This window comes from Marmota monax, unplaced genomic scaffold (assembly GCF_021218885.2).
Source record: "Marmota monax isolate L192 unplaced genomic scaffold, Marmota_monax_Labrador192_F-V1.1 WCK01_AAM20220418_F8-fsc00107, whole genome shotgun sequence".
NCBI lineage: Eukaryota > Metazoa > Chordata > Mammalia > Rodentia > Sciuridae > Marmota > Marmota monax.
The window spans coordinates 70781-85076 of NW_026693761.1; the positions used below are offsets into that span (position 1 = coordinate 70781).

General features: G+C 36.5%; 1 protein-coding gene across 7 annotated transcripts in view; it reads left to right on the forward strand.

Annotated features, from left to right (window-relative positions):
• Positions 1–14296, forward strand: part of Bbs9 (Bardet-Biedl syndrome 9) — a 498145-nt gene that overhangs the window by 18941 nt on the left and 464908 nt on the right. For all 7 annotated transcript variants that reach the window (XM_058584438.1, XM_058584439.1, XM_058584442.1 and 4 more), the window contains 2 exons: positions 1805–1869; positions 9031–9144. In XM_058584438.1, the coding sequence (XP_058440421.1) occupies positions 1805–1869; positions 9031–9144 (179 nt within the window). The remainder of the gene's footprint in view (positions 1–1804; positions 1870–9030; positions 9145–14296) is intronic.

Here is a 14296-nt window from a genome sequence, read left to right on the forward strand (position 1 = left end):
GTTGCTGGTATGACCACTGTGCCTGTGGTCACTGGACCACCAGTCGTTTTTATTTATTTTAAAGCAGCCTCTGTAAGGGGTTGAGCTGACCTCAAATTGTGATTATCACCTTCAGCGTCTTAAGTAATTAGAATTACAGGTATGTACCACCACTCCCAGTGGAATTCTTGCCTTTAAAAGCATTTTGACCTTTCCACTGGAAAAAAATAGGAAACATGATCAACATTCATTCTGTATTATAGTCCTATGTACAATTCTCATTTTTGTGATCATTTGGAAGGGGAAGAGGTTGACAGTAATGAGTGGATACTGATCTAGGTCTTTATAAACATTGCCTCAAGAATCTTATTTTTCAAGGCAGATATAATCTGTATCAGGATAAGGAAACTTGAGCTTATAGTGTAAGATCACACAATCAAAACTTGATTTTGATTCCATATTCACTATCTTTCCAATTATTATACTCTTTTCTGGAATGTGAATACATAAATAAATTTCTGAAGGCACTATCAATTATATGATAGCTGTGTCTCTTTGCATTTGTAGAATGAATAATAAGTATTTACATATCAATCGTACCAGTGCTTTGCAGATATTATCTTCTACAATTATTATTTTGTAAGTAAAATAGTGACACTCTGAACAATTAAATGATCACAGGTAAAGTAAGGTACAGAGTCTGAGTCCCAACCCAGGTATTCAGAGTTCAATTACAGTCCTGTAGTTTTGAATAGTTTATAACAGAGATTGGACTAGAGACCTGCTTGCACATGTGGGCCTCTAGTTTTTAACTGTAAAAGAGCTGCCAACATTTAAGAACTAGGAGATTTCACATAAAACCCCTGCTTTCTGGTGTTTCATGAAAAATGTGGAGATCTGGCCACAAGCCCAGAACCAAATAGTAGCCACCTCCTCTAGCCTGGCCCCAGTCTCCAGTTAATCACAGTCATTTACACCTTTTCCTCATTAACATCCATTAGCTTGACCCTTGAAGACTCTGAGTTTGGGAGCTCTAGACTGTGCCATGCTGCTGTCTCTGGCAACCAACTTGACATGGACTGGGAAATGTAGTGGGGATATTGGCATTTTATTTTATTTGAGAGTCCAAAAAAATGTTTTCAATACTTTTAATAAATTTCAGATCTGGAAGTGATATGTGCCACTTACTAATAATGATTAGAATTTTGTGGTGCTTTAAGCTTTACAAGGTTCTTTCACATGACTTTATTTGATTTATTTGAAACCTCTTATTCTACAGAAGGGAAACAGGTTCAGAGAGATTAAGTGATTTGCCCAAAGTTATAGATGAATTAGTCAGAGAGCCAGAACCAGAAGTTGGAGCTTTTTACTGTGGAGAGTACTCATGACGAAGCCTCAGTTCTGACTCTTCTTGGGTCCTTAGTTGATTTCAATCTGGAAGGCAGGTCCTTGAAGCAGAGTATCTCTCCTCCTTCCCTTCCTTCCTTTCTTACTACCCTCTTCCGTCCTTCCCTTTCTACCTCTCTTTAGAAGGTCTTGCTGTGTTGCTTATGCTGGCCTTGAATTTGCAGTTCTCCTGCTTTAGCTTCTGGAGCAACTCAAATTACAGCTGATGCCTCTGTTCCTGACAAGACAGAGTATTTGAGGATGTTGAATTGTCAGTTGTCCTATTTGTTGTGACATTTATTTTTCAGTTCAGAATGTTTTCTAATGAATTGTTTACTCATAGTAGGTATAGTTAGATCTTTTTGTAATCATTTAATAACTTTTTGGTTATATTGAACATTAATATCTAAAAGCATTTAAAACATTTCCTATTTTTCAGAGGTACTGAAATGCTTCATTTGGCTGTGTTGCATTCTAGAAAACTTTGTGTCTACTCTGTCTCAGGTAAGAAACATTTATTTTCAATGTGGAATTTATATTACAAACTGGATTCCTTACTATAAAACTGGGTTCTTTACTATAATAATAGATATTTTCTTTCTTTTTTTATTTTATTTTATTTATTTTTTTGTACTAGGGATGGAACCCAGGAGCACTTAACCACTGAGCCACATCCCTAGTCTTCTTTGTATTTTATTTTGAGACAAGGACTTGCTAAGTTGCTTAGGGTCTCACTAAGTTGCTGAGGCTGGTGTTGAACTTCTGATTCTCCTGCCTCAGCCTTCCCAAGCTGGTAGGATTACTGGCATGTGCCACTGTACATGGCTAAGAATAGATATTCTCTAGTGCTGATTTGGGGGAGAACACAAAACATTCATTTGAAGTTTTTTTTTTCTTTTTTTTGTCTTAGCATTTTTCTATTGTTCATTACTTTTTCAGAGACTTAAAAGTATTACATTTTCTTGGTCTGTTATTTCTATGCATATTGATATTTCTAGCAGAAGGTTTCTTGTGATCTCCTTCCTCTCAGGAATTATGTTCAGGATTGCCTATGACTGATCTAGGCTACTTCTGGATATTTGGGACTCTTGAGTCCCCACCCCCCCATCACTAGTAATTGAACTCAGGGGCACTCAACCACTGAGCCACATCCTCAGCCCTATTTTGTATTCTATTTAGAGACAGGGTCTAACTGAGTTGCTAAGTGCCTCGCCATTGCTGAGGCTGGCTTTGAACTTGCCATCCTCCTGTCTCAATCTTCCAAGCCGCTGGGATTACAGGTGTGCACTGGAGGGACTCTTAAGTGTTCAACAGTACCAGCAAAATTCATAGATGCTGAGTTATAGTGGTTTGAAATACATTTTCTTTGGTAAACCTCAAGTATTTTTTCTTTATAGTTCAGATTTCTTGGCTTTGGTTGTCTTCACTTCATTTGACCTCAGGGCACATATTTTGAGGCTTAATCAGATTTCATTCTATGACATGGTTCTGTGGGCAGAAGTATAGTAGTTCATTGTGCTTCTGATTAAAATTAAAAGATAACTTTAATTTCAGTTCTTAGGTAAATTTTACTTCAACTTCAGAGTTATTTTTTGCGTATATTGATTTGGAGAATTTCTTATATGGCTCTGATAAAGCTAAGTGTCTGTAGGGCTGTTCTGTACAAAAGTGATACTCTGTAGAGAGTTTGCTCTAAAGACTAGTTTCTAGAGTTTGAATTTCTCAGATTCATTCTCTCTCTTTGGGTTTTCTTTATACTTTGCCTTTAATTTGACTAATAATTTTTACTTTACTGACACTTAGGTAGTCTCTTTTTGGGGTGAAGGTCTATTAACTTTCTAAGGCAGGCTTGGTAACCAGGGATATGGTATTTGGTAGATATCCAGGAACTTCTTTGAAAAATGAGTGTATGAATTTGTGGGCGATGCTGAAGCAATTGACAGTGGCTTTTTATTATTCTTTATCATGTGATGTTTTCCTTTTATTTCTCTGTTATCTCTGTCAGTTTCTTTTCCTTTCTGTTTATATCAGAGGCCTGATGGAGTATACTTTCATTGGTTTCAGGTAAAAGATGCTGCTCCTCCTAGTGATAGGATATATATTTAGTATTAGGCTATATATTTAGTATTAGAGTAAGTAGAGAAGTTATGATATAGGTTACTATATTGCATGGATCTAATCCTCTTTTTTTGATTGGGAGCATGTTAATTACTAGTGATATTTTACTGACTCCATTAACACAGGCAATGGAGGAAGAGAACTTACCCACAGTTAATATTTAGTCCCTTCTAGAGGGCCCATTGGGCTCTAAGCAGGGCCTCTTAGAAACTAAAAATTAGATTAGATTCTTAGCTTTCCTTGGTCGCATTTGAGATAGGCTCAGAAAGACAGAAACCTCTAAAGTGCTTCTGGGCTTAAAGCATAGGCTGGGGATAAAATGTTTTTCTAAAAAGCCTGCTGGCATGTTTGGTCACAGTTTGTTTATGGGACTGTGGTATCTATCCTCCAAATTAGTGTTGAAAATGAAAGTTATTTGCCACAGGAATGGTGATTTTTATTGCTCTTTTATTCTTTGTTTTCATTTAAAAGCTTTATGTTCTCTAGAGACCAAGATTTGTCCAAACTACATTCCCTTATGCCCCACCTCACTTCCCTTCTGTCTCTGATTTCTTCATTCTCTTATGATATTTGTAAACTGACAATTTCTCTATTTTTCCTGGCATGGCTTAAATTAAGAGGCATGGGAAATCAATATTTTTGTTCTTTTGAATGTTTCTTGAGGTTCCAGATTGAACTTTTACCTAGCTTTTACTGTAACATGGGAAGCACAAATGTTTCTAGTTTAAATAAAATGACTGGTGTTGGGAAATGAAAATATTAGCTGAACTTGACATCCTGTCCCCTGACTGCCTCCTCCCGAAATATTTTCTTTTATCGTCTGTGTGCTTCTGAAAAGGATTTGAGGCAAACTGAAGATCTTCAAAGTAAAGTCTCTTGGACATACCAAATACCCACTGCCAGACAATTTTTTCCCCTGGTACTGGGATTGAACCCAGGAGTGCTCTACCACTGACCTACTCTCCCAGACTTTTTTAAAAAAGTTTTTTTAATTTTTTAGTTGTAGTTGGATACAGTACCTTTACTTGATTGTATGTGGTGCTGAGGATCGAACCCAGGGCCTCACGCTTGCTAGGCGAGCGCGCTACCACTGAGCCACAATGCCAGCCCTTTCCCAGACCTTTTTATTTTTCATTTTGAGATAGGATCTCACTAAGTTGCTGAGCATAGCCTCAAACTTGAGATCCCCCTGCTTCAGCTTCCCAAGTTTCTGGGATTATAGGCATGCATCAGTGTGTCCAACCACCCCAGCCCTTTTAATTTTTTGAGACAGGGTCTCACTAAATTGTCAAGGTTGGCCTTGAATTTGTGATTTTCATACCTCAGCCACCTCAGTCACTGAAATTGCAGGCATGCGCTACCACCACAGGCCCAAACAGCCCTTAAAAGTCAGAGACTACTGTGCTAACCTTTTTTTGGTTAGTGATGTGTCATTAAATGTGTGCTTAATTGAAATAATAGGATCTTGCTGACCTGAAGGTAGCCCATTTTACCATACTGTAGTAAGAGAAAGCATCATGTGGCATCTGATTCTTTCCCTCCTTCCTTTCTTTCACTGGGGATTGAACTCAGGAGTGCTTTCCACTGAGCTACATCTCCAGTCCTTTTTATTTTTTAATTTTGAGGCAGGGTCTCACTAAATTCATGAGACCTTGAACTTGAGATACTTCTGCCTCAGCCTTCTAAGTCCCTGGAATTACTGTGGTATGCCACTGTGCCCAGCCTCAGGTTCCTTTTGATGGGCTTCAGTTTCTGAGTAAATGCTTACAGATGTGTGAGCGATATTGAGTTTGTACTTGTAGTCTTTTCCAATTGTATGCAAATGTGTACTACATAACATAAGTGTAGTACATAAATTCATAACTAGTCAGTACAAATCTGACTACTTACAGATTAAAAATTTTTTTTCTTGTAGTTGTAGATGGACAGAATGCCTTTATTTTATTTGTTTGTTTTTTTATGGGGTGCTGAGGATTGAACCCTCTGCATCACACATGCTAGGCAAGCAAGCACTCTGCCGCTGAGCTATAGCGCCAGCTCAACTTACAGAATTTTAATGGTTGCCATGAGAAGGATAAAAAAGATGTGGTTCTTTATGTTTGATGGACTTATATAATCTAATTAGTTCTTAAACTCAATTAACGTACTTGATCTGTAATTAACTCACTGAACATCTTTAGATTGTGGAGTAGTGATCTAAAATTACACTGAAAACTGTCACCAAGGAGATCTTTGATTCTTTCTTTGACTTTTGGTTTTCTGGAGTTTTTTTTTTTTTTTTTATAAATCAAATGTTCTTGTGTGATAAGACCAGTAGAATAAATGTTCTAAATATGTGTTTACTTTCTTTTTAAAATTTTTTTACTTTAGTTATACATGACAGTAGAATGTATTTTGGCAAAATATACTTAAAGTATAAGTTATTAGGTTCCCATTCTTATGTTTGTAGTTACTTTCTAACTGAAATTTTTTTATTAACTTCAGCTTCATGTAGACAAATCATATACTTACTATATTCAGTCTACATATCTAAGGACAAAACCTGTATAATTTTTTATCTTTGTGGAAATGTAATTTTTTTTTTAAGATGGACACAATACCTTTATTTAGATTTTTTTTTAATGTGGTGCGGGGGATTGAACCCAGTGTCTCACACATGCTAGACAAGTGCTCTACCACTGAGTCACAACCCCAGCCTACTAATTTTTTAATTGGTATCATTGATGCTTTTATAGGAAAAATACAAATCCTATTATTATTTTATGCCAAATGTGTTTAAATATTAACTGCTGAATCCAGTATTCACTGGTGTGAATTTTTTTTTTTTTAGATGAACATATACCTTTATTTTATTTATTTTTATGTGGTGCTGAGGATCAAACCCAGTGCCTCATCCGTGCTGGGCAAGCTCTCTACTACTGAACCACAACCCCAGTCCCCTGGTGTGAATTCTTTTTTTTTTTTTTTCTTTTTAAACATTTATGTTTTAGTTATAGGTGGACATAATATCTTCATTTTCTTTTTATGTGGCGCTAAGGATTGAACCCAGTGCCTCAGGCATACTAGGCAAGTGTTCTACCTCTGAACCACAACCCCAGCCCCCTGGTATGAATTATTATTATTATTATTTTTTACATATTTTTTAGTTGTAAATGGATCTTTTATTTAATTTATTTATTTATATGCAGTGCTGAGGATTGAACCCAGGGCCTCACACATGCCAGGAAAGTGCTCAGTCTACCACTGAGCCACGACTCCAGCTCCTTAATGTTACTTTTTTTCTCTCATTTCCTTTTCTTTTTCATTTTCTTTCTTTTTTTTTTTTTTTTTTTTTTTTTTTTTAAAGAGATAAGGTCTCACACATTTTCCAGACTGGCCTGGAGCTCCTGGGCTCAAGCAATCCTTCTGCCTCTGCCTACTTAGTATTGGGACTACAGGTGCAGGCCACTGCACTTAGCTTGCAGTGGCATATTCTTGCTACTTTAATTTGGGAAATTGTTATTGACCATATCTGTGGACATTATGATCTTTACTGAGGGGAGGACCAAATTCCCTACATGTTTTTATGTGATGGATAACCAGGCATGAGGCTATATCATGCCTGACTCTGAAGACCTGGTTTGAGCAAATATCTTTTACCAGTTATGTGATTTTGGGGAAATTTCTTAAATTTTTTTTTTTGAATTTAAGGTTGCCTTTATTTTAAAATGGAAAAAAATATTCTTATACTCTAAATGCACGTTGGTAAGTCATTTGGGACAAAAACCCCCAAACAAATAGATGCACATATTTATATATTTAGACTGTTTTAATGATCAAATACTACCCAGTTTGGGGACTCTTGTTTGTTTTCTGGTAGTTTAAAATTTTCTTTAATTTTTGCATTTTGAATGAATAAATGACAAAGATGTTTCTTCATTTTTTTTTTTTTTGAACTGCGGATTGAATTTAGGGGCTATACTACTGAGCTATACCCCAGCCCTTCTTAAATTTTATTTCGAGACAGGGTCTGATTGCCCAAGTTGGTCTTGCACTTGAATCCTCCCACCTTGGCCTCCCAAATTGCTGGGATTATAGTCAGGTACCACTGTGCCAGGCTCAGAGATGCTTCCTTATGGAGAAAGTTGTTTTTTGAATCTTTTTTCTTTATTCCTAATGCTGTACCTGATTGCTGGTCTGTAGCTCTAACTATAAGGCTACCATCAGAGAAAAAATATGGGTAAAGAATCTTTTCTTGGGCTGGATGTGGTGGCACATGCCTGTAATCACAGTGGCTCGAAGGCTGAGACAGGAGGATCACGAGTTCAAAGCCAGCCTCAGCAAAAGAGAGGTGCTAAGCAACTCAATGAGACCCTGTCTCCAAAAAAATTGGCTAGGGATGTAGCTCAGTGGTTGCATACCCAGTAACCCCCAACCCCAGTTCAATCCCTAGTAATCCCCCTGCCCCCCTCCCCCCCCAAAAAAAAGGATCTTTTTTTTTTTGTACTGGGGATTGAACCAGGGGTGCTTAACCACTGAGCCCTTTTTATTTATTTATTTGTGGTGCTGGGGATCGAACCCAGGGCCTTGAGCACATGAGACAAGTACTCTACCAACTGAGCTATATCCCTAGCCCCCTTTTTATGGTTTATTTCGAGATTGGATCTTGCTAAGTGGCTTAGGGCCTCACTAAATTCTTGAGGCTGGCCCTGTGTTGGATAAAGAATTTTTTCTTGACTGGCATGGTGGTGCAATCTTGTAATTCCAGCAACTCCAGAGCCTGAGGCAGGGGGATTACCAGCTTCAGCAATTTAGTGAGCCCTAAGCTATTTTAGTAAGACCCTGTATCAAAATAAAAAAATAAAAAGGACTGAGATGTGCTCAGTGGTTAGGCACCTCTGAGTTCAATCCCCCCCCCAAAAACACAAAACCCAATCACAAACAAAACTTTTTCTCTTATGAAAAGAACTAGAGGATAATTGTAGTTCATATGATCTATTAAATGCAGAGAAAGTGTTTTTTCTTTGTTTTGAAGGAGGTGATTTTGGCAAAGTTAAATTAAAACACATTACTTGCTGAGGGAAACTTAGAGAATCTCTCCATAATCATAGTATATAATGCATTAGGGGATTGAGTATTTTGAGAGCTGAAATGGGAAAATGCATTTCTGTAAAGTGTTGGAGATTTTTTTTCTTAGATACTTCAAGTCATTTTGTTTGCTCTGTTATTATTTATAAATGCAAGGAACTTAACCTCATTTATTTGAGAACTGAAATTAGAGTATTTTGTTTTTATTTAAATAATTACACTTCACTCAGGCAAGTCTAATAGAAATAGATAATAAAATGTTCCCCAGGTAGTATTTCATCTAATGGTGTAAAATCTAGCTGAGATTTAACTGGTTTTAACTGTGCTATGTTATCATTATGCTAATTGTTCATAATGTCTTAGTGCTTTGTCATTTCAATTTTCACTAACATTAAATCACTTGGTATAGAGCATGAGAAGAAATTAATGAGTTTTCACATAAATAAATATAAAGTAATCTTTTAATTATTTTCTCCTTAGGAACATTGGGTAATGTGGAACATGGGAACCAATATCAGCTTAAATTAATGTATGAACATAATCTTCAAAGAACAGCCTGCAATATGACTTATGGATCATTTGGTGGGGTAAAAGGTAATTTGTTTTTAATCATCAGTATGTTATTTTAAATGATAGATTTAGAATATTTGGTCATATTAAAATGGAGGATTTTGTAGTTTGAATCTTAGAGCAAGTTAAAATAAGATATTTTATTGAAAAATTTGTATCCAAATATTCAAAACAATAAAAAAGGAAACTTTAAACAACAGATGTGTTTGATTTTCATATAACCAACAGCCTTTGTACATGGTCTACGGAGACATTTCTAAATGCCTATAAGCTGACTGAAATTGAGTGGTTTTTTTTTTTTTTTTTTTTTTTTTTTTTGTGTGTGTGTGTGCTAGAACTGTGTGCCTGCCTATTTGAGGGAGATTAAGGGCTGACCTTCTTACTGACAGGCAGTACTTGCTGTATCTGCTACAGACATGGTGAAGCTGCAAACCCTTCTCTTCATCCTACTCATCTCCAGAGCTGCTGCATGGAGTTCTTATGGGTTGTTTTTATGCAAGAGCATCTGTAAGAGTGGACAAGTGAGGGCTGAGATATAGGCTTGATTCTGCTTATCAAATCACACTTTCTGGCTTGAAGTAAATCTACCCTAGAGGAAGGGGTGCCTTTTTAAATTTCACAAAGGCATCACTTTTCCCAAGTACAGTTGTCCTTTGGTATCCTTGGGCCTTGGGAGATTGAATCTAGGACTCCCCTTACCTGTAGATATCATAATCCCTTATGTAAAATCCCTTAGGTAAGCCAGGTATAGTGGTGTACCCCTGTAATCCTAGCAACTCAGGAGGCTGAGGCAGGAGGATTGCAAGTTTGCGGCCAGTCTCAGTAACTTAGTGAAATAAAAGATAAAAAGGGCTGAGGATGTAGCTCAGTGGTTAAGCGCTCCTGGGTTAAATCCACAGTACAAAAAAACAAAAACAAAAACAAAAAAAGGTGGTGGGGGGATAGTGTTTGCATATAACCTACACATATCCTTAGTATACTTTAAAATATTTTAGATTACTTATAATACCTAGTACAATGTAAGTGCTATATAAATAGTTGTTAGATTGTATTGTTTAGGGAATAATGACCAGAATAAAAAAGTCTGTACATATTTAATTCAGAGCATCTTTTTTTTTTCTGTGTTGGGGATAGAACCCAAGTGTTTCCTGCATGCCAGACAAATGCTCTACCACTAAATCACATCCCAGCCTTCTTGGATATTTTTTTTAATATTTATTTTTTAGTTGTAGTTGGACACAATACATTTATTTATTTTTATGTGGTATTGAGGATTGAACCCAGGGCCTCACATGTGCTAGATGAGCGCTCTCCACTGAGCCATAACCCCAGGCCCATTCCTTCCTGAATATTTTTGATGCCAGGTTGGTTGAATACACTGATGCAGAATGCTATAATAGGAAGGCTGACTGTACTGGCTGGTAAGGATGTGTTCTTCCAACCTTGGCATTTTTGTTTCTAATTAGCAAAAATGCTCCCTTCAGTATGTGTACTAGACCTAGAACTTCTGGAATCTCCAGTGCTTGTGTACACTACTGCTATTTGTGTGTTGGGAGTTCTTATTGATGGCCAGAGTTTTCTCACTGTGCTGTAACACGGAAGAAGAGCTGGTGGTACTGGGTTGAGAACAGAAGTCATGTGGTGACACTTACCCATGTTTATATATGTACTTGTGCCACCTTTTGAACATGATTAGGAATTTTATAATATTTTTGCTCTTTTTGAGTTTATGTTTTTGTGAGTTTATTTTTTAACTGTTACATTACAGTGGTTAGTTATATTACATTTTTCTTTAATTACACAAGAAATGACTATTTTTGAAATATCTTTCATCTGTGTGAACTCCATTTTATTCATACATAGAGGTGAAAGCAGGGAGGGCATAGATGAATTTGGGCATACCAATTACCAAGCATAGACTTTTGTTTTGCAGTACTGAGGATTGATCCCAGGGGTGTTTTACCACTGAGTAACATCCCTAGTCCTTTTTATTTCTTGTTTTGAAACAAGGTCTCACTATGTTGCCCAGACTAGCTTCTAACTTTAGATCCTCTTGCCTCAGCCTCCTGAGTTGCTAGGATTATAGGAATGTGCCTCCATACCTGCACAATCATAGATACTTTTGGTGGTGATGTGCAGCTAAAAGTTTGCTGTCACCTAAAGTGATGTGAAACAACAGTTGGTTAGATTGCATAATTACTTAACTCGAGTAATGGGAATGTTTGCATTATTTGAGGAGTGTGGGAAATGTTTAGAGTTAATGAAGAGAAAAGAGAAAGAGATTTATGTGAGAAGCAAATTTTAGTCAGTACCTCCTTCCACTCTCAGCTTTTAGAATTGATTTTCACTGTTTTTTTTTTTTTTTTTTAAAGTCTGACACCATTGGGGGATTTAGGTCTCCCTTTGCTATTTTCAACTTATTTTTCCCTGTCAAATCCCCAGAAGCAAATTGCTAAATTCTGTATTCCATCTGGATTCCAAAAAATTATAATTAGAGAAAAAAAAGTGCTTTGGCTAATTAAAAGTAGTTTTTTAAAAATTATATCACAACATTTTTTTTTTTTTGAGTACTGGGAATTGAACCCAGGAATTCTTTATCACTGAGCTACAGTATCTCCCAAGCACTTTTAATTTTTATTTTGAAGCAGGGTCTCCCTAAATTACTAAGTTACCTAAGTTAAGGCCTCACTAAACTGATGAGTTTGTCCTCAAACTTGTGATCCTTTTGCCTTAGATTCCTGAGTTGCTGGGATTACAGGTTGGAGCCACCACAGCAGACTCATGACAATTCTTTAGATCACATAGCAAATGTTATTTTATATAGATTATATTGTATTTTTTATTTCTTTATCAGATCACATTAACCCAATTAAAGAATTTTCTTGCTTTTGTGTGACATTTTTTGCTGGACTTTATAATGGACCTCCAAAGTAATGTGATAGAGTTCAGGACATGCTGTCTTAAAATATGGGATCATGGGGCTGTGGGTATGGCTCTGTTGTAGAGCACATGCTTACCATGTATGAGGCCTTGGGTTTAATTCCCAGCACCAAATAAGAAGGAAAAAAAAAATAAGAAAGACCTTGACAATTTGAAGAACACCACAGTAGCAGGGAGATTACTTTGACCTTCCCTCTACCCTTCTGCCCTGAAGCAGATCATTAGACTTATAGGAGAGGTGTGCTTCCCATACCCAAAGGGGAGAAGTATCCTTGTCTCTGAAGATGAAAGGTCACAGAGAAGAACCTGAATAATCAGGCTTTGCCGAGTACCTTGTTCATTACCATTAGATCATACCCCCTTGGCTCTATCATATTTTTCCAATTTCTTTTTTTCCTAGTGATCAATGTTTTTCTTTCTTTCTTTCTTTCTTTCTTTTTTTCTTTCTTTCTTTCTTTCTTTCTTTCTTTCTTTCTTTATTTTACAGTAGAATGCATTTTGACATACTTTGTACAAATGGAGCACAACTTCTCATTCCTCTGGCTGTACATGGTGTAGAGTAACTCCAATAGTATAATCATACGTGTATATATGATAATAACGTTTCTCATTCTACCAACTATCCATTTCTTTCTTTTCTTTCTTTTTTTTTTTTTTTTTTGGTGGTGCTGGGGATTGAACTCAGGGCTTTTGGGAATGATGAAAATGTTCTAAAATTAGATTATAGAAGCCTGGTGTGGAGGCTCACGTCTAAAATCGCAGTGACTTAAGAAGCTGAGACTGGAGGATTGTATGTTCAAGGCCAGCCTGGATACTTGTTGATCCTGTCTAAAAATTTAAAATAAGGGATTTAGGGTGTAGCTGAGTAGTAGAGTGCCCCTGGGTTCGATCCCCAGTAACATACACACATCTACACACATACAAGTGTGTTGCACATCTCTAAATACATTAAGAACTATCGAGTGGTTTACTTTATAAGAGTGAACTTTGAAGTATATGAGTGATATCTCAATAAAGTTGATAAAAAATTATCCATAGGATAAAATCTAATGCTAGAGAGGTGAGTCATTCATTCTTCATGGTCATCTCTCTCTCTCTCTCTCTCTCTCTCTCTCTCTCTCTGTCTCTCTCTCTGTGCTGGGGATTAAACCCAGGGCCTTGTGCATGCAAGGCAAATACTCTACCAACTGAGTTATATCCCCAGCCCATGAAAATGTCCTTGATACTATAACATAAGTCATAGAAATATGGATGGGAATGTATATTAGAAAATGATCCAAAATATGGTAGTATAAAGTTGCCATTTATTTATTTTTGTCTTCTTCCTGCCTTTCCTTCCTTCCTTTTGTATATAAATAGATGTACTTTTTTTTATAGTAAGAAGAAATTATAGGTGATCTAACTGAGAATGCTACATAAGTTTTGATGAGCTGATTCAGTGGATTATTATAAACCTATTGTTTCATTTGTTGAAATGAAATCTTTCTTCATTAACCTTTGCCTACATTTCTGATTATTTCTTTAGGGTAAAATGTAGAGGTTATTAGGTCAGATAATTATAAAATGACTTTTTTCTTCATAATAAGTAGCCTTTAATGGGCATATATGAATATACAACAGTGAATTCCAACTTTATGAATTACTATAAAGCACCCATTAAAAAAATAAAAGGAAGATCAGTAGAGTAGAAGGGGAGTAAGGGGAGGGACGAGGGGAGGGAAAGAGGAAGCACTGGGAACTGAAATGGAGCAAATTATATTCCTGCAGGTAGATTATGACCAAATGAACACCACTATTCTGTATAACTATAATGCACTAAGAAAAACATTTAAAAAAGAAAGCTTTTCCCTTGAATACTATACAAATAAATGGTACAAAGTATAGAACTTGGGGAGAAGAAAGCAAAAATCACCTCTAAGTTATGCACATTTCAAAAGTTTCATTTTCTAAACTTAATGTCTCACCTTTCCAGAAGAGAGTGGGTCATTCTTTTAATTTGAAAAATTCCTAAGAGTTATTCTGGGTATAAAAAAGGGAAACTTAGGGCCTCAATAAAGGAATTAAACAAAAACAAAACCCAGCACTGCTCAGGAGTCTGAGGCAGGAGGGTTGCAAGTTTGCGATTTTCCATTCTCTCAAAGGGCTGGGAATGCAGCTCAGAGGTAGAACACTGATTTGGTCCCCAGTACCACAAAACCAAACCAAAACCCCTCCGCGTCGGGTTTTTAAACAAATA